The sequence below is a fragment of the Tachysurus vachellii genome, chromosome 1 (assembly GCF_030014155.1).
Source record: "Tachysurus vachellii isolate PV-2020 chromosome 1, HZAU_Pvac_v1, whole genome shotgun sequence".
In the NCBI taxonomy this organism is placed as follows: domain Eukaryota; kingdom Metazoa; phylum Chordata; class Actinopteri; order Siluriformes; family Bagridae; genus Tachysurus; species Tachysurus vachellii.
In genome coordinates, this window is record NC_083460.1 from 22,961,991 (window position 1) to 22,982,684 (window position 20,694).

At 37.4% G+C, this 20,694-nt stretch overlaps 1 protein-coding gene across 4 annotated transcripts; it reads right to left on the reverse strand.

Moving 5' to 3' along the window:
• Positions 1 to 2,255: 2,255 nt before the first annotated feature.
• ccdc50a (coiled-coil domain containing 50a) lies at positions 2,256 to 19,669 on the reverse strand. Of its 4 annotated transcripts, none has more exons than XM_060877571.1 (12): positions 19,512 to 19,669; positions 11,369 to 11,431; positions 9,947 to 10,076; positions 9,384 to 9,474; positions 8,948 to 9,050; positions 6,292 to 7,086; positions 5,813 to 5,937; positions 5,691 to 5,735; positions 5,417 to 5,512; positions 4,691 to 4,770; positions 4,483 to 4,586; positions 2,256 to 3,612 (listed from the first exon to the last, which is right to left on the reverse strand). In XM_060877571.1, the coding sequence occupies exons 1-12, from the start codon at positions 19,558 to 19,560 to the stop codon at positions 3,593 to 3,595; spliced, it is 1,701 nt and encodes a 566-aa protein (XP_060733554.1). In that variant the 5' UTR covers positions 19,561 to 19,669; the 3' UTR covers positions 2,256 to 3,592. The 4 variants fall into 4 exon arrangements, with proteins under 4 accessions (XP_060733554.1, XP_060733546.1, XP_060733573.1 ...); XM_060877563.1 differs by having other exon boundaries at positions 8,933 to 9,050; XM_060877590.1 differs by lacking the exon at positions 6,292 to 7,086.
• Between the last annotated feature and the right edge of the window lie 1,025 nt (positions 19,670 to 20,694).

Below are 20,694 nucleotides of genomic sequence, written 5' to 3' on the forward strand. Positions count from 1 at the left end.
AAGACATTGTAAAGTGTTGTGCTTTCAGGTGGTGCGACAGCCATCACACTGCTACACACTCCGCTGGGAACCTTGGCTGAAATGAACACCAGAAATTTCAGTCATTGTTTCTGGTAGTGGGTGCAGCAGACATTCGGCTTGAACGGCAAATTTTCCTCCACTCCATCATCACGTCATAAGGATTTTTTTTTTTAAACGATTAAATGTGTATGTATATTTTTTTTATTATCATGATGGTATTATTATTGTTGTTATTCAATACTAGCTACATCTGTTGAATAAATATCAAAGTCATTCATACTGTGTTTTCTTTATAGGAGGTTAATTTCCTGATTTAAATCTCAATAACCTAAACAAGCATACTGTAAGGTTAATGTTCAGTTCAATCCATCTGTCATATTAATAAAACAAGAAATGTATATGACACAAAAAAAGGTTCGATTTTTTTATTATGTTGAAACTGACCTAAAATTCAGAATTTAAAAGTTTAATAAATCTATTAAAAGTTAAATGTTAGATAAGTAAGTCTAAAAAGAAATTCACTCAGATGTAAATATATTCACAGAAATATGAAGCTGTATACACAGGGGGCTGGAGCCGATTGGCTAGCAGGACGACGCTTCCTGTTTTCAAATAAATAAATAAATAAATAAATAAATAAATAAAATTCTGTTTCATTTTTGTCACCCATATCAGATTATTTCCTGTTAACAAACGGATTAATTTGGATCTGTTTGCACCCGAGCACAACACCAAAACACATAGAGAACGGCACAAAGTAACACCATGGGCTGATTTCTTTCTTGACCAAACTGTAGATTCATGCAGCCCATCTGTGATGGCCAGGGATAAAATACACAGTTATTTTTCCGTAACACGTCTTGATGTAAATGACTCAGTCGTGGGTGTAATAAACGTAAACGACATGTAAACAAGAAATTACAGATACTGTGTAACAATGCTCCAAACTGTTTTATCATTCCAGTAGGAACATATAGGGGTGCTTTTATTTTTAGACAGAGAATCATGTAGAGCGGAACTGAAAACCTGAAACTTGATCATCTTGATCATTTTCTGTACATTTAGTACTCGTCATCGTTATGTTAATTTGTAAGCATTTTGTTAACATTGAACTGGTTGCTTAAAAACATGGCCACCGTCGAACAATCAGAATTCAGCAGGTATATTCTAGGGCACTGACCTCAGAACCTTCTTACTGAAATCGCTGTCACTGAGATTTTCCACTTTAGTTTGGAAGCTTTTCCTCTTCTAATAGTTCTTCTAATTTATTCACTTATGCCACAAAAAAAATCGACCTCTTTAGTCCCAACTACTCACATTTCTTTCTGAGCATTTGCATAGTATGCAAAACAAATTTTTACAAACTAGTTCTACGATTTTTCTTCTCAAAAATTACATTTTTGTAAAATGTTTTCAAAAACATTTTTTTTTTTTAAATAGACGCTTAATGAAGTCGAACATGAAATTTGAGATGTATTGTTATAAAAAATATTTCTGCTAAGATGAAGGTGTGACCAGGGTGGAGTTCGAATTCTTGAATCTCAGGAACTGCAAGATTGATTGAGCTGAAGCGCCCTAATAAACATGATACTATAGCAACCAACGCATTATTAATGAGATGTTTATCATACGTCTCTCCGACACTGACTGACCTCAGCTTGGAGTTCTGTATTTCACCACTGGTTTCATTCTAATCATGAAGTCGATATTTAATCCCTAAGTGGCAGAAACATGTTAACACGTGTAAAGAGCCAGATCTAAAGGCATGCAGGAGAAGCAGCCTTGACGAAGACACCAAACATTCCCGGTTCATTATAGCATCATCACAGAATGTGGTGCGTTCGAGTCTCTCACACAGTCGTTCTCTTGATTTCTCTTCCGACTTGTTGCTTGTGAGAAGCTTGTCTTAAAGAAGCGCCAGTTTAAGCCGTAGAAGAAAACGGGCATCATCGTCGACATATTTAAGGTCATCTGGTGTAACCTTGTGCTGCAACGAACAATCTTTTTTCTTGAGAGTATTGAAACAATCTCCTTCTTAGTTTATTTGGAAGTCTTGATTGTGTTTTTCCAGAACAGGACGATGAAGTCAAAAGTGTTCATGGTGTAAGAATAGTCATGATAGGACTCACAGGGAGGTGAACAAAGAGATGGAGATTTTTTTAATCAGTTGACAACAAACCAAGACAAAAGAACACACACATCCTAGAAGTTCAAAGAAAGAACAAAACTCATACTCATACTTAAAATCCATTTATTTCTTATGTAAATCATACTTGGCCAGTGTTACTTCTGAAATAATGTGCAAGATACAAAGGTTGATGGTTGATCACAAGACATACAGCATTTGATTGTATAACAAAATAAATGTAAAAATAAAAAAAATAAAAAAAAAAAACTACTCGCAAGGCCTTTTCTGAGCAGGACTTTCACCACTAAGGTTTTTTATTGCAGCTTTAAATATGGATATATATATATATGTATGTAAACCAAATTTCTCGCTCCTTGGAATGACAGCAGTTGAAGAAGAAAGTCACTTTACAGCAAGCACTTCAAAAAAAATTCCAGAAATGGTCATCTAGCGACAAATGGCTACTTGTTTTCAACATACAGTGCAAAACATAAAGGCAATCCTGGGATTTCTGCCTGATAAAGAATAAAGAAGGCATCTACAGCTAGGCCATGGACCACCTTTTATTCTAAATGTGTTGAATCAACACTAAAAACATACATACTGGTAAATAAATCGCTTTAGAGAGGAGGAGAAAAAAAAAAAAAAAAAAAAAGAGTTGAATAATACTTAAGTAACTGTACTTCAGTTTACGTAGCTTGTTCTATCCTTCATTGATGGATACGTGATGTCATGGTGATGAATGTAAGAGAGTACTGGCAACTAAACACTTGGATAGCACAGGCACTAATACTGTACCAAAGGATTTGATCTGATGTGTTTTTCTGTTCTACATGTTCAGTCTAAATAATTGTGTTGTACATTTCCCTGGGGGGAAAACTGCAGATGGACCCAAAACCTTGAATGGGGTGAGATCAAGATGGGTGTAAAACGTCATGACGTTTATAGTTTCTTTATAGTATCTTTCTATCTTTCTAAACAGGACACACCTGCTGGTGTGTGAAGGAAGTGAAGTGTACATCAGTTGTCAGTTTACTGGTGCGGCTGATGGCAGTAAATACATTTCTTCATAACAACACTGATTTCACAACATAATATTAGCTAGAAAAGAAACTGATATGACATTTTTGTGTTTTTTTTTTTACATAATTTTTTTTTTTTTTACAAAACATAAATTAAAAATAAATTAAAAAAATCTGTCATTGTCAGAAATTTTTCAAACACGCACAGGAAACGGGTGTTTAATCGTCGTGCACATGGAGTGAGGATGATGATACACGTGTGTATTCAAAAGTCTGGACTTGGTGGTTTATATGAGATCAGCGCAAAAAACAGACCCAGCAACCTCCCGCAAGCAGAATCAGAATCAGAAACGTGAAGGGAAAAAAAACAAAAAAACAGAAGTACAGCACAAATCATAAAATGACACCAAAGGGCCTCGAGTCACTGTCTGTAGTAGGCACCTGGTGGACAAAGACACAAGAGACCATAAAAATGTGCTTTATACAGTACATTTCTATTAAATCATGACATGTTCTTCACCTTAAATACAATGGAATTTTGTTTAATGGACAGATTATTTAATACCAAGGCTGTACTCAATAAAAGGTCACTAACTGCAACACAACAAGAATTCACCTCAAGAATGAAGTGAATTAGATGACTACAAACTGAAATTGTGAAAACATGCGTTATATTCACATTATAGTGTAAGAACTCTCAGACATTACAGAAGGTCATACTGCTGTGTTTTTAGTCTATATGAAGTGACATAATGCTACAGTGTCATAACTCAGTCAAAAGAACTGAAATATCAGAACACTGGACTTGACCAAACTTGAGCATTTCCTAAAGTACTGCACTCTTTGCATGTTTGTCCATGATGTTGGTTAGACGCAGTTAGCTATAATGACACAAGCTGTGGTAAAAAAAAAAAAAAAAAAAAAAAAAAGTCTGGGTACGATAAAGAAAATATTTCATCCGTTTACAAAAAAATCGTAAAACGATTCATTATGTTATTATTCAAGATAATGATAATTCTTCCAATTGACTAAATATTACCTGCAGTTGTATGCTGACTGAATGATTGACTTTAATTTGAATTTGTCTTACTTGAACGACTTCTAACAGGTCATGCTGTAACATGGTCCTTGTTTTTTTCTGCCGGCATCTTCCTCCTAACTAACGTAGAGAGCAGAACCCGAGAGGTGTGAGCCGACACAGAACCGGTCCTCCATGACTTTCACTCATCTGTCAGTCGTTCAATGATTAACTCCAACCACTTTCACTCTAAAGGTGCAAAACTGCCCAAGTACAATTTTATACATACAAACCTTTGTAAGCAGCTTCGGGTCTGGAAGGCGGCCGAGGGGAGTAGTTATCTGAATAATCGTAACCGGGGTCCACGTTCACATAGTTATGGATGTGTGGTGGAGGTCTGAAAATGAGGACATCAATTTAGAATAAAAAAAAAAAAAAAAAACATGGGTTTGCAACACTAAAAATTCTGGCGTATTTCCATTCTGCACACACGTCTGATACCTGGAAGGTTTAGGATTCCGAGCCTTTTGGTAGTCGTACTCCTCTCGTGTTCGTGGTCGGGCCATTTCTTCCTCTACGGGCTTAAATAAAACATACAATAGAATCAAAAATCCTGATTATACATCTATTTACGCTGACCTTTCGCCTACGCTTTAACAGAAACACCTCATTCACCCAAACAGTCATGTGACTGAGAGATCATGTGAGAGGAGTGCAAATATCATGCAGATACAGGTCAACAACTGGTGAACCATAGTAACTGGACAGATGATCCACTTCCTGTGCTCACAGTAGCCTCGCCTTCGTGTTCTAGGTGACCGGAGTGAAACCATTCTGCTGTTGTTGCTCACACACCTCAAGGTTCTGAGTGCGTACATGTGTTTTTATGCTCGCCCCATTTGTGGTGGAGTTCCTGTTCCTGTACGGCTCAAACCAGTCTGGCTATTTTTCTCTGTGCACAACACGTTTCCACTGTAAGTTCTGCCGCTAATCAGATGCGTTTTATTCTACACACCGCTTTGTGTAACTCAAGGAACTCTGTAGTGCATGAAGATCAGTGTCTGAAATACTTCAATCTGACACCACAACTGAAATCATCCTCATTTTTATATTATGATGAATATTAACAGAAGCTCTCGACCTGTATCTGCATGACTTGATACACTGAGGTATCAGCAGAGGTATTCCTATTAAAGTGGCCATATAGTACTGTGCCACTGGGATTACCCTGGAGTCTCCCTCAGCCTTTCTCTGCTGTCTCTCCTTCTCTCGAGACTTCTTGTACTCCCTTTCCTCCTCCTCCATTATTCGTCGAGCAATTTCCTTTTAAAGACAAATACGTATTATTTACACTCAATTAAAAAAAACGCCACTAGGATGAACAGTGAATACGGACAGCTTGTTCCGGTCAAGTCACCTTTCTTTGGTAAAGGTTTAATTTGCCTGGTTTAGGTTTTAATAAGATAGTGATGGATGGCTTTAAGAGAAAACACCTACTAACCTCATCTTGTGCAACTTGAGCAGCTCGCTTGTCAAGTTTACTTGCCTGTATATTGGAGAAATATATTCATGAGAATTGAGGAAATTGAAATTTTCCTGTTGATATAAAAGTGGTATGCGTACCTTGAGCTCCTCTTCCTGTAGTCTGCGCGCCACCTCCATGTCTTTAATCTCCTGTGCTCGCAGGTCGATCTGAGACAAACCGTGCACTGCTTCCCTCACCCCGTACTCCTCCTGCACGCTTCGTCCTGCAGGGAGCACCAGAGAGACAGTTCACATAATTCTAACAAATGGATACGGTAGGGTTTTTGAGTGTTTGATGGCAAGAAAGAAACGTTTGATCACAAATCAGTTTGCCACAAATACCAGGAAAAGCTTAGCTAACATTCTGGTTGCAACATGGATGTGTGCTATGCAGCGAAAGAGAAGAAATCATACACACACTTATTACATTGCCAGAGGATTCACCCTATAAGCCACAAAGAAGCCAGTTTGAAAATAGTCTTAGATTACAGGTTGATTAAAAGTGCCTCCACCAGATCACCCAACAGAGGCCCAGCGAAGATTGTAACACACTGAAACATGAAGGCCCTTGTGCATACCTCTGTACCTGGGGCTATGCCCTTTAGAGAGACTTCTAGAGCTGGGTTCCTCAAACACCTCATCACTGCTGTAGATCCCCTGCCTTTTGATGTAGTCTGCATTCTCCTCGGTTTCTTCTGAAAAGCGGCCATCTAACTCTCGGCCTCTACTTCCATCCCTACTCCGATGTCTTTCCCCGTCCCTTACTCTCTCCTTACGTCCAGGTTTGTCTGTTTCCAAGTCCAGGTCTCTATCTCTGCTCTTGTATCTGTAGCCGTTTTGTCCGAAGTCCGCTTCTTTGTTCAGGGGTCTGTCTCTACCGAGGTCCTTATTTGCCTTCTCTTGACTTTTGTCTCTGTATTGTGGTTTATCTCCTTTTTTTCTTCTGTCTCTTTCTCTCTCTTGATCCCGATCTCTTCTCCTTGTCCTGTCCCTATCATACGGATCATCTCTATACGCTCGCTCCTTCATGGTGAACGCTGGGTCCTGGTACCGCAGTTCTGCCTCTGCGTGTCTGTTTCTTCCAGCCAAGTATTCCTCTGGGTATTTAGTCCTTACCTCTGAGAGGTGGTGCTCCGCTACTTGCCTTCTTGGTTTGCCTTCATTTTTCCCTCGGTTCTGCTCTGAGACTCTTGAGGGATCGCCTTCAACAGGGTCATATTCTTTGTAACTGTCCAGTCGTCTGTTTGGTTCCAATTTCTGAGGCCTGCGATCTGGAGATTGACCTCGGCTTGTCTCTCTATACCTTTCTCTGCCAGACACTGGCAAATCAGTGTCTAAGTACTCCAGACGAGGATCTGAAGGGGGGCGGTAGGCTGGTGTGGAGCATATGTAGGGAAGACAGAAGTGACAGTAAAGTACTGGTCATCATTTTAATGTGCTGAGTAGCAAGAGTAGTTTGCTATGTAGACTTAAAATAAAAATCTAGGGTACAAGCTGCATTTCTGTGAAGAACCAACAGGAATATATGCTCTGTAACTGTAATCAGTAGCTACAATAATATAACACATTTGAATAATGAGCCTAATAGATGAATACTTGAATTAATCCCATACACTAAATGTAAAGGTTGCAATTTATTTTACGGTTAACGAGACCCTGAAAAACGTTCAAGATACCCTGAACTGGAACCATAAATGTGAGCAATGACACCAGCATCAGTGTTTCCAGTTTCCTGTCTGTGTGTACATTGGCCTTTCCAAAGGCCCTTCACTCCCAGTCCAAAAAAACCTTGAAACTGGTGAGCACTCTAGTGCAGCCCTATAATTCTCCTACTAGCATAAAGCATACTGCACTCTGAAAAAAAAAAAAAAAAAAAAGTCTAGAAAAGCAGAATAAGCACCGTTAGCTCTTTTCCACAGTGTAGCATCATTACTTATTGGGGAAGGAGAAGAAGCTGGAAAACAGAGTCAGAGATTCTGTTCCTGGACACAAGCTGTTTAAAACATAGAACTGTTTGAATAAATATATACTTATCAAGTCGAGTAGATACTGTTATAACCAACAAGGGTGCCGGGTAATGATTTGGAGTAACGAAGAAATGTTTGCTGTGCAGTTAACTCACTTGACCCTTATTTTTCTGGATCTGGATACTATAGTAACGAATAAAGTATATGGTAAAGTGATTCATGATGAATGTCTTTTAAATGTCTTGGGAATACGATGGAACCGTAGTGCTGATCTCGTATCTACGCTTTGTTTATGTTTGCAACAAAGCAATGCATTGGCTCATATGGGAGTAGGTCTGGTATTGTCTTGTAATTTAATTGCACGCATACAAGGCTAGCCCAGATGAGTGGGTGGAGTCAGGAGAGTTATGGAGGGAATCTTGTTTTTCCAGTTTGGTGGGTTTTTTTTCAGAGCACAGTCATTCTCAAAGGCTGAGACGGTCATGTACATAGTTCACACATAGAACATTAGCGATTAGAACACTGCGGCTGTTCGCTGGAGAAAACCAAGAGTCTTTACGACTAAATGCGGCTCACCTAACAAAACTACTGCACCTCCTAGCATGTTTACACCAAATCAATCAGCCACTATTATCAAGCAGTAAAGTCTTTTTTCTTTTATTGCACCAGTGTTATTTACAGACCCCAACTTTTCAGGTTAGTCTTTTCACAAAACACAAGAACCTGTAGTGTGCATATATACAGGGTTATACGGTAACCACCAGGCTGTTGCGAGGAGAAAAAAAATGGTGTAGTTAAGATGTAGACACCAAAAAAGTTTAGTGGAAAGTTTCTAAGAAAAGAAAAACAGTACATAAAGCAATTAAAATGAAAGTGTGCACTTCTAGTGAGCACCTCATGACCAAAACAGACAGCTGCAACTCTTCCACACGTGCCTGGTGATTACCGTAAAACCCTGTGTTGATGCACACTCATGATTCTACCACTATACTTTCTCTTATTTTATATCGACAAGCTGCTATGAGAAGCTGCAAGCGCCTATGAGAACAAGTAGTCCAACATACCTTTTTTAAGTCTTTATTCTGTGGTTAAAATACACAAACACCTGCAACAAACTTGCGTGTCTCGTACATGAGGAAAATTTTATCTATGACATGGTTTAACCTTCAAAAATATATGCACAGTTCATAACCTCACATTTATGCACGCACACACACGCACACACGCACACACACAAACAATATTTACTCACTCCCTAGGGACAAACCTCCTTTGTCTTCATAGTACTGTTCTTCCAGTTTGGCCTCCAGCTGCTTCTGCCTCTTCCGTTCCTCTTTCATCTCTCGCTCCTGCAGCTTACGAGCAATGGCCTACATAAAAAAACATACAACTTAATGTTTTTATTTATTTGAATCAAGTAGGCTAGCTAGTGGGGTTTATTTTTTTTTCCAGAATCGGGGCCAGACATGTTCCTGCCCAGAGATCGGTCAGACTGGTGAAATATGAAAGCTGTTTTCGAGCCAGAAACGTTCCTGTGATCAACCTCGGATCTTCCTCAAAAGTTCAATAAGGACTTGTTTACTAACTGCAGCATATCAGGATAACCAAAAAGACTAAAATGCACTCATTAGCACACAAATTTAATGTTTCAATTCGAGTCTCGGTAACATTTCAGAACAACGGCACAGACATGGACCTCTAACCTCATCCTTAGCCTCCTGCTGTTTCTGCTTCTCAGCCTGCCGGACCAGCTGCTCCTGAATCTCTTGAGCTATTTCGTTGTCGCTGCGTTCACTAAAAACACACACACAAAAAAAATCATAAAACGTAGATCAGTTGTTTGAGAATAGAAAATATTGCAGATAAATTGAGTAAAACCACTGATCTCTGCGCTCCAATTTCGACTGCAAACTGTTTAAACACTTCTGGGCTGAAAGTTAGATTAAAACCAACAGAATATTTGATCCTTTTCTAGTTATTATTACTATTACAATTTGTGTTAATGTGTTTTTTTGTCAGTAACAACCCTTGCTAATAACATAACATTTTCAATGTAATCTTATAGATTCAATTTCACATGAAACATCTGCATTTACTGCACCAGAAATCAGGGGATGAGCTTGGAGGAAGGGGATAGGGATTCCAGGGCTTCCAGAAATTCATCAAATCCTTTCAGATTCAATTTGACTCTTTTCTCATCTGTTGCTTTTATTGAGTATTTTGAGTCATAATATACAGTATATTTGTGTATTTCTGTGTTGCTCACATTTCGTGGTGCTGTTTCTGGCTCTGGACTTTGGCCCGCTGGTCTTCTTCTTCTTGGAGACGCTTGGCCACGCGGAGATCCTGCCGTACCAGACGACTCTTGTGGATGTTGGAGGCCAGGTGGCTCTCAACTACACAAGTAAGCAAGAGCCAGGAATAAGAGTAAAAAAAAATGACCTTTATGGTTCTCACAAACAAACCCAGATACATAAATAATTTATGGTTGATTTGGAATTTTTTTTTTTTATGTAACCACAGTGGAAATCAAACTTTTTCTGAAATAACATTAATCTTCCTTGTTTGGAATCTGTATCAAAATGAGCTGTGGGTTATACCACCGTCCTACTAGCAAGTTAACCAAAACCTTTAGACATAGTGATCAGAATGAGTAGGAAGTGTAGAGACACTTTGTATGAATTACTTCAGCATGTCTGTGGCTGCAGGGCATCTCTGGTGTGTTCTTAATCTAGTCTCTTCCACGGTTTGTTTTTTTTAGCCATAACTTTATTTGCCAAGGATTTTGTGTTGCACTGGATCCAGCGGTGTGGTCTTGCATGGATAATGCAGGCTGATTGGGAGACGATAGCATGTTGCGTGTTCTGATTAACACCCTGCCGTGTAGCTGTACTGAGCCGAGGCTCAACTCCTGCTGTCGAAAACATCCACCGAACCGTCAGACTTTTAGCAATGTGTTTGTGGATAAAGAAAAACTGGTCCAAAGTTCACTTTAGTGATGAGAGCAAGTTATTTATTCAAGATTTCCATGGGAAATGTTTTGACTTTCCCCAGTTATGACAACACCAGACTGGGGAAAGCCTGAACCCGAAAGTGTGTAAACAAATCAGTGAAAGGTGGAGGAGGAGGAAGTGGCTTGGTTTTGGGGATGTTCTCTGCAGCAGTTATTGAACCGTGGAAGGGCCACAAAGATTACGCCAGAGCAGTGTGCGAAACCAGCAGCCACCTTCTTGGGTTATTTTGTAAAATATGCTAGTAGAAGAGTGTTATAACCACTAAAATTTTGAATATTCCTTAAAAATTTCAGCGACGAAGATTACGAACAATATTTCAGAAAATAATCAAGTGTTTATAGATTGTTCTTCAATGTTGATTTCCACTGTGTAGATATGGTTAGCAGTTAACATGGTAAAAATTTTGCTTTGGTATACCAGGGCTATTTCAGTGATGTTTTAGTAACTTGTAAATACATCACTTCCTCAGATTGAGGGAGAACACAACATGTTTACAGGAACACATTTAAAAAAATACACGTCCTGTTGAACTGGCTTTACTACATTCAAACCAACTGAATCTTAGGATTTAGACGTTTTTCCTCACATGGATATATACCGTAACTCATTTTTTTTTTTTTTTTTTTGCACATATGCCTTTTTGTAACACTTACATGACATGACTGCATACTTACTTTCTTGTTCTTGAAGGTTATGGGCCAGGCAGTGATCTTCCAGCACAGCAAACTCACGACACACTATGGAAAAACAAACAAAAGGGCTGGTTAAGGTGTGTCCAGATTTGTGCTGCTATAATGTGTCATGGTACGGAAATGACACGATGACGTGTTGGCCTACAGATCTATCCCAGAGCATAAAATTACAAGATTACAAATTACAAGCGCAAGATTACAAGATTGACCAAGCTTCAGAAGGTTCGCTATACTGTACTTCTACACGGAAATGAATTCATGTGTAAACCAAAGAACGGGGAATTAAAGTAATTGGTGGCTAAGACGCAAAAAGTGGCTGAGAATTTATTTTATCTTTAAGTGGACTGGTGTAAATAAAAAAAATGGCTGATGGAATTCTCACCGGTTTTCCCCACTGGTCATTTCCCCTACAGTAAAATTCACCAAACAGCTCTTTTTTGGTGAATTTTACTGTAGGGTAAGCAAGAGCCGTTCGCGAACGGACCGGGGTGCGGCCGGACGAGCGGGGGCACGGTGGCTTAGTGGTTAGCACGTTCGCCTCACACCTCCAGGGATGGGGGTTTGATTCCCGCCTCCACCTTGTGTGTGTGGAGTTTGCATGTTCTCCCCGTGCCTCGGGGGTTTCCTCCGGGTATTCCGGTTTCCTCCCCCAGTCCAAAGACATGCATGGTAGGTTGATTGGCATCTCTGGAAAATTGTCCGTAGTGTATGAATGCGTGAGTGAATGAGAGAGTGTGTGTGCCCTGTGATGGGTTGGCACTCCGTCCAGGGTGTACCCTGCCTTGATGCCCGATGACGCCTGACAGGCTCCCCGTGACCCGAGGTAGTTCGGATAAGCGGTAGAAAATTAATAAAAATGAATGAATAAAAAATTCACCAAAAAAAGCAAAAGGTTTAATACCATCCTCAGAATAAATGAAACGAAAAAAGCAAGAAAACCCAGAATGTTTGATTACATGTTGAATTTTCAGTAATATCTGTAAAGCAAGTAATAGCTTCATAGGATTCGTATGTAAAATTATTAAAGACTAGCAGGTCTGATAGTCTAATCTAATTTAATTTAATCGAAGCATCACTGGATATCGTCAGGGTGTAATATAATGTAGAGGTGATTATACACGAGTCTAAATTGGAACAAGCGGTTTGACTGCAGTGAGAAAGAAATTCAACAGCGAAGTCACTCGACTGCAGGAAGTAAAGCAAACATGGCGTGTGTTTTGTGGTTTTTGGTGATATGTGCGCTGCTAAATCAAGCCAGGGGACAGAGCTGTAGGCTCTGTAGAATGAATCTAGAAATGAAGAATGTTATTTGAGCCAGAGAATCACCAAACACTGAAAGCAATACGTGAAATAACGTCAAACGAAATATTCGAATCGGTTCAACACACACGGGCGAGTTTTGTGATTTCTATTTGCGCGTTTCTTCGAAGAATTTTTGACCGATGAATGAAAGGTTATTTCAGCTAAAACCTGATGGACTGCCTGCATCGTTGATGCTCACTTTTAATAGGCTTTAGTTATTGAATTAACTGAACTCAAACAGAGCTGACCAGCGGTGATTATTCCACCAACAAGTCTTATCCTTCTAGACTAGTACCTAAAAAAAATCTGCTTCAAACAGGAAGGCTGCTATTAAAAAAAAACACTATTTCATAGACCAGACATTGCTGTGACCTTCAGATACACCGATAAAGCCGTCTAAATCCTACGAGCCTCGTTCTCGAGAAGTTTCAGACGAACTCGCCGACCATGTGTGAACAACACCTAGAGGACTTAGTTTGAGAACCTCGTGCTATCGAATACCTGAATAAAAACAGAACTCAGCACTTGTGCATGAACTTAGAAGCAAAACCTTAAATTCTGAACTCACATTTTCCTTTTTTTTTCCTCTTCACATTTAAATTCTATAAATGTACAATAGTCTGGTGTGACGGTGCAAATATTATGGGCCAGAAAGCAAATCTAAATCAAACCTCAACACATTTTAAAATGGATTATAAACATACTGTATAAAGCCACACTAAAGCTAGCCCAAGTTACATTATACATTACAACAGTGTTAAAAGTACTGAATCCTTTATCTCACAGACTAATCCTTTATTTCAGACTAGTCATTTTCATCCCACCGACTTCTTGGTGTTTTTATTTATTTATTTTTGTTAGAAATCCTACAATTAAAGAATAATTCCTACAACTGAGTGAGAACCGAATCAATGTATGACTCATAATATAAAACGTAATACAATGAAAAGGGTTCCCAAACGTAGCTGTGCAGCATGACTTTTATTCTCAAATTATTTGTTACCTAAGAAAACACACAAGTCTTTTTTTTTTATAACAACTTGCCTTATTGTGTTTAAATCATTTATCTTGCAAACAAAGCAATCGAGAAGAATCAAGAACATCGCTCAGGGAAAACACAGTTACAAAATTCTAGCGTACATCAAGAAGAGCAAAAACTTTTACTCATCATCGCTACTTAAGTGAGTGATAAAAGCGTTTGTACCTTCAGTCCACTAGACTAACAATTTTATCTTCACCAATAAAGTCACACAAACTTCTAATCTTTTATTTTCATAGATAGAAATTGTACATAAATAAATTTATGATGTGATGGTGATGATGGTGGCAGGGAAAACTCTGAGAGGGTGTGAGGAAGGAACCTCGTGAGGAACCGGACTCATCTGGGTGACAGTGGATCGACACGAACGATGACTCAAAAAACACGTCTTTTATTTTCTCCACAGTGAAACAGTGAAAACCAGCTGACACATCAATCCGGTAACCAGCATCCAATGATAAACACAACCAAAGAGCTTTTAGGACTGTATTGAGATTTGACGTTAAAAAAGGGAAAGACAAACCGGCAGACAAACTGTTTCCAAAAGAATTCTACTATTTTTCAGGAATAGAATATAACCTTCACATAGGTTAGCATCGTGTCTAAGTCTATTGTCGATTTTAAAGCTATTAACCAAAAAACAAAAAATGAGGTTCTCTTAGATGCAGGAAATTACAACTGGTTGGAAATTTCACTTGCTAAAGATAAAACTGAAATCACAAAGCATCTCATAGAGGAAGAGGAACTGGCAAAAAAAATGCAAAGCATTACCGGGGAAAAACACACAATATCAGATAATATGGCATCAGTCACTGATGCTGAGCTAGACATAGAGGACAGAAAGAGGCTGACTGATTACTGGACAAATAAATAGCCCCACATGTGCACACTGGATTTGTGAGGTTATGAGAGAAAAAATAAATAAATAAATGAAGGAAAAAAAAACCCTCCTTTTTGTCATTCTGTAATTTTACAAATGAATGTAGATGAACGTTGGGTTCTAATATTTTGAAATGTTATTCATCCACTTTCAAAAGTTTTTAGCGTCAGATCTCATCCTAATCATCATCATCATCAGCGTGTTCGACGTCTACATGCATAACATCGCTAAAGCTTTTACAGTCTAAACCTGGAAACCTGACAGACCTGGAGCTCAGACATGACTGAATCTTGTTTATGAATCTTTAAGATGTATGTAAGATAGAGTAGGCAGAGGAGCGTGTGAGCTAAAATGCCGCTCTCATTTACCGCTGCTGCTTCTGATGGAGTCCAGACCTTCTGCCATCGGTCTGAACCCCTGGCTTTTATGGCTAATCATCACGTTGGCCCTTAATTTTAGCCGATATCCAGGGTGCATACAGACACAGGGATGTTTTCAGCGGATCAGCAGATAGTACAGTGTGTTTTACGTGACATTTTACACGATATAAACACCACAACACAAAAACATCACTCGGCTGAGAGCGAAGAGTAACAGTAAGTCAATTAGAATTAAAATGTGATTATAGGGTGTTCCTTTAGGCCAATCTTATACTCTTGAGCAATGCATTTTTAATGTGTTATTTAGAATTTTGTATAAATTAACACCAGAAAACAGACAAAACAGAAACAGTTGAACTTTTTTTTTTGTTATTTTTATATTTCGTATTCAAGTGCAATACAGATGCAGATGACTTTATCCAGAGCAACTTGCATTTCATTTCATTGAGCAATTGAGGGTTAAGAGCCTTTTTCAGGATTTACAGGATTTTGTAATTTCATATACAAGTGTGGGATTTGGGCATGCGATCTCACACCCTTCACACCTTGCTCCTTAAGTCTGTATATGTTTATGCCTATGAATAAATAATCCACTATTTAGAAAAAAACCTTCAATCTGTATAATCACAATGTGCTTTATTGCTTTAAATATGCTCACACACATACATGATTTTATATACATTATATATATATATATATATATATATATATATATATGTATATAAAATAAAATGTTAAGAAGGAGAATGCAGGGTTATCTCTTATCTCTGCTATAAAAAAAATACATAAATTGATACTCAATTTTTTAAAAGTATCTATCTATCTATCTATCTATGTCTGGTTGATGCAATTAAAGTTTTAAAACTATAAAACTGTTTAATAGAACAGAGAGAAACTGGTCTTGTAAAAAAAACAACACAACACAATATTAAAATGAAAAAACATACATGTTTACTCTGTAATAAAGGAGAAGAGAAATATTTGGTTGACATTAGAATCAGGCATGAGAATAATTATTTTATTATTTTTTTTTTTTATTTTGCTTCGTCCGAGTCGTCAGAGAGCCGGTGGACAAAAGATATCATTAATGTTATTTGGCACAATGTGATGTGACCATGAGTAACAGAAAGCACAAACATGAGCACCTCGCTTTCTATTCCAACTACACTTCCGCTTTCAGCGAAATTCTCTATAACGCTTAAACTGCATATCAGGGGTCATATAGTTCAGAGGGGAGCTTCATATACAAGTGTGCATCAGAGCAGGAATAAAAGAATAAAAAATAAATAAATAAATAAAAAACATTTCAGCGCCGCAAAATTAAATCCAGCACCAGCTGGATGATTTAAAGATTAAACAGTAAAAAAAAAAAAAAAGAAATTAAATGTTGTCCAATAGTCACATGGTGATATGGTGAGAGCAATGTTTAAATATATACATATTTATTATTTAATACAATCAGGTCCATTGACACAGACAGTTATTTAAGCTGCCGATCACATTACACTGGAGCTGAAATCTGATGAGCTGAAAGTGCAGCTCTAATCTAAGAGGATGTTCATGTTTGAGCTGCTCTGTCGCTCAGCCAAATAGTTTTATTTCCTTTCTGTATTTGTGGAAGAAAAGTGAGCGGTTTAAACAGAACTCAGCTCAACCAAGCAGCGCTCTGGACTGACTCTCATCTCTGTGAAGGGAAAAGACCCAAAATGTTTGGAAATTACCCCAGAGAGTGGCAGAAAATTTCTCTGAAACACAGTCTGGAGGCAGAAATGTTCCATGTGCAAGTCGTCATTTTTAAAATATGACAAAAGAGCGTTTTTTTTTTTTTTTATTTATCTCTGATAAAATGCCAGATGGAAATGTTTTCAACTTTTCAACATTAACTGGACACTTTATGCAAGTCCCCATTTTCCTACAAATGATCTTAACTAGCACTCTCAAATATCGTAAACAGAAACAACATAAATATTAATATTTGTCTAATATTAGAAAGCCAAAGCCCCGGGGACTGAAAATAACCTCTATTAACTGTGACAATTAGTAGATGGTAAATACAGAATGTTTTCTCAGTCACTGTGTGTATTAATATTTATATCATTTAAATTTATTTTGTATTTAACATTTACTTAAATCACTATATTTGTTACTGATGAAAACATTTCACCTAAAAATGGTTTACAAAAAATAAATAAATAAAATAAATAAATAAATCAATTTGCGAATATAGTAATAAATACTTTCATGTCGAAAAATCGCTTAAGAATACAGATTTGGAGTCACAGTTCCCGACATTCTACACTCCTTAAACAGGAAATGGTGAAAATGTTTGTTTTCTTGTTTTTTTTCCAGGCTAGCGATTTAAATCTTTCAGGATATTTTAAATAGGAACCTGGAAAAAAAAATTAAAAATAACTGCCCAAACACAGAAAAAACAGACTTTATTTTTTTTTTAAGTTGATCTCTACAATATGTTCCCTAAATATACCTAGATACCTACACACATACATATTAATATATATCCTGATTTTTCTCTACCATTTATTTACAATTTATTTCATTTCTTTACCATTTATTTATCCTACACAACCTTGGACAAGTTGCCAATCGAACTACAGAATTTAGAGATGCTAATCAGCCTATAAGACATGTCTCTGGACTCGGGAGGAAACCCCTGAAACATGGGAAGAACAAAGTCCACACACACGCACGCACACACAAATATTGTTTACAGTATTCCTTCACTTCAGACACTCATTTTTCTACACTCACATTTTTTTTAATATGTGATATTTAAGAAAAGGAAATTTTCAAATAAAGAAAAAAAACTACACATTATTTACACATAAAAGGGTTAATATGCAATAATAATAATAAATAATCCATTTACAAAAACAACTGGATCTTGATCAAAAGCTTTCTTTCTTTCTCTTTCTTTATTATTATTATTATTATTATTATTATTATGCTGCAGGTTTTGGTTAGTAATCAAATTAATATATCTATTTAGAAAAACAATCCCAGTAAAATGTGCTGATTTAGCATGACAGCTTGTAAATGTCACCTGCTGGATCTCGGCTTTCTATTGATTCCTAAGGCTAAATTTTGTTTATTTAGATTTTTTTTTTTAAAAAGAAAGAAAAAAGGCACATAGCTGTGGGGAAAATAATACACAAACCAGTGTGGCGTGTGCCAGCGACTGAACCAATGCGACACCGTTCAAGCTACATCATCAATAAAAGACTGTATGTGTGTGTGTGTGTGTGTGTGTGTGTAACCTACCCCTGATCCTTCAGCTGCATGGTGTGTGTGTGTGTGTGTGTGTAACAAACGCCTGATCCTTCAGCTGCGTGGTGTGTGTGTGTGCATATGTATATGTGTGTGTATATATGTGTAACAAACCCCTGATCCTTCAGCTGCATGGTGTGTGTGTGTGTGTAACAAACCCCTGATCCTTCAGCTGCATGGTGTGTGTGCATGTGTAAAACAAATGCCTGATTCTTCAGCTGCGTGGTGTGTGTGTGCGTGCGTATATATATATATATATATATATATATATATATATATATATATATATATATATATATATATATATATATATATATATGTGTGTGAGTGTGTGTGTATATGTGTGTGTATGTGTATATGTGTCTGTCTGTGTCTGTGATGTGTGTATGTGTATGAATATGTGTATGTGTGTTTGTATGTGTCTGTGTGTATATGAATATGTGTGTGTTTCTATATGTGTCTGTGTGTATATGAATATGTGTGTGTCTGTGTATGTGTGTATGAATATGTGTATATGTGTTTGTATGTGTCTGTGTGTATATGAATATGTGTATGTGTCTGTGTGTGTATATGTGTGTGTATGTGATGTGTGTATTTATGTGTGTGTGTATGAATGTGTGTTTCTATATGTGTCTGTGTGTATATGAATATGTGTGTGTCTGTGTGTATGTGTGTGTTTATGTGTCTGTGTTTGTATGTGTCTGTGTGTATATGAATATGTGTATGTGCTTGTGTATGAATGTGTATGTGTCTGTATATGTGTGTGTATATGAATACGTGTATGTGTCTGTGTGTATGAATATGTGCATATTTGTATGTGTGTGTATGAAAATGTGTATGTGTCTGTGTGTGTGAATATGTCTGTGTGTGCATACGTGTGTGTGTATGTGTGTGTGTGAATATGTCTGTGTGTGCATGTGTGTGTGTATGTGTGTGTGAATATGTGAATGTGTCTGTGTGCATATGATGTGTGTGTGTATGAATGTGTATATGTGTCTGTGTGTGTGATGTGTGTATGTGTATGAATATGTGTGTGTGTGTGTGTGTGTGTGTGTGTGTGTATAATATATTATGTTGCTGCAGCAGATTGTTGACACACAATAAAACAACTACACTGAGACCCGAAGACGTTAACTACACTGTACATGTGTTATTATAGTTATTATAGTTATTATTGTATCCCAGATATCACACACAGATCGCACTAATGTCTCTAAGCTTAATCATACTTCCACTTACCCTCTTTAACGCCAGGCAGCTTCTTGTGATCGATACTAAAATCCTCCATGTTGTTCCCGACACAGACGTTTGTGCTCGTATGAAGCTGCTTGTGATTTTCACCAGGTTTCTGTTTGTGCTTTCTGTAAAATCTCACTCTCGCTCGCGCGCCCCTCCCTCTACCTCACGACAGGGCCGCATTTGTGCCACATTTTACGGCAACGAGTTTTGCGACAGTCGCTGCGGAATGATGCGTAATGTTTACCTCAGAGGTAAAGGCGTTAGCAAAGTTAGCTAGTGAATCGTGCAGATACAGGACAGGGGCTTCAGTTTATGTTCACTCCAAGGGGGAAAATGGCATCTTAGTGGGGTTTAACGTGGTTTGATTGTTTGAAGCAGATGGGTTAGTTTAAGTATTTCAGAAACAGCTGATGTCCATAAAAACAAGTCCAGTAAGAATCTGGAGTTTAGGTGGAAACACCGTGATGACTGAGCTCAGGAGACTAATAAACACTTTACAACCACCTTCACTACAGCAGCAGCTGATCAACTAATAAATAAATAAAATACACTTCTAGACAAATTCTCTGGTCACATTTTCATATTATCCTCTTGATCTGTATCTAAATAATATCTAAATAATCTAAATAATATTTAAATAATCTAAACAATTATCTAAATAAAATCTAAATAATATCTAAATAATTATCTAAATAATATCTAAATAATTTTATTGAGATACTTAAGAGATTGGATAATTGCACCAATAAGCAGGTATTTCTATTAGTGGTTTTTTTTTTTGTATTTAATTTACATTTAAACATTAAGCAGACACCTTTAACCACAGCGACTTACATTTGATCTATTTTTTTTAATACAACTGAGCAATTAACGGTTTAAGGGCCTCGCACAGGGGCCCAACAGTGACAGCTTGGTGGACCTGGGATTCAAACTCACAACCTTCCAATTGGTTAACCAGGTCCTCAACCACATCATTTAATATCAATAAATGACTCGATATATTAAAAATTTCCTTCATTTTCTGTCATCATATTCTTAAAACATTGAAGTTTCCCTATGAAACGATTAATAAAAAAACTCTTTATTTGGTCCATTCACATTGCCAATTACTTTCATTCTGAAAAGATGATTTTTTTTTTGGTGGATGTAAAAGCACAGCACTCTAAAAACTTAATTTTGAAAT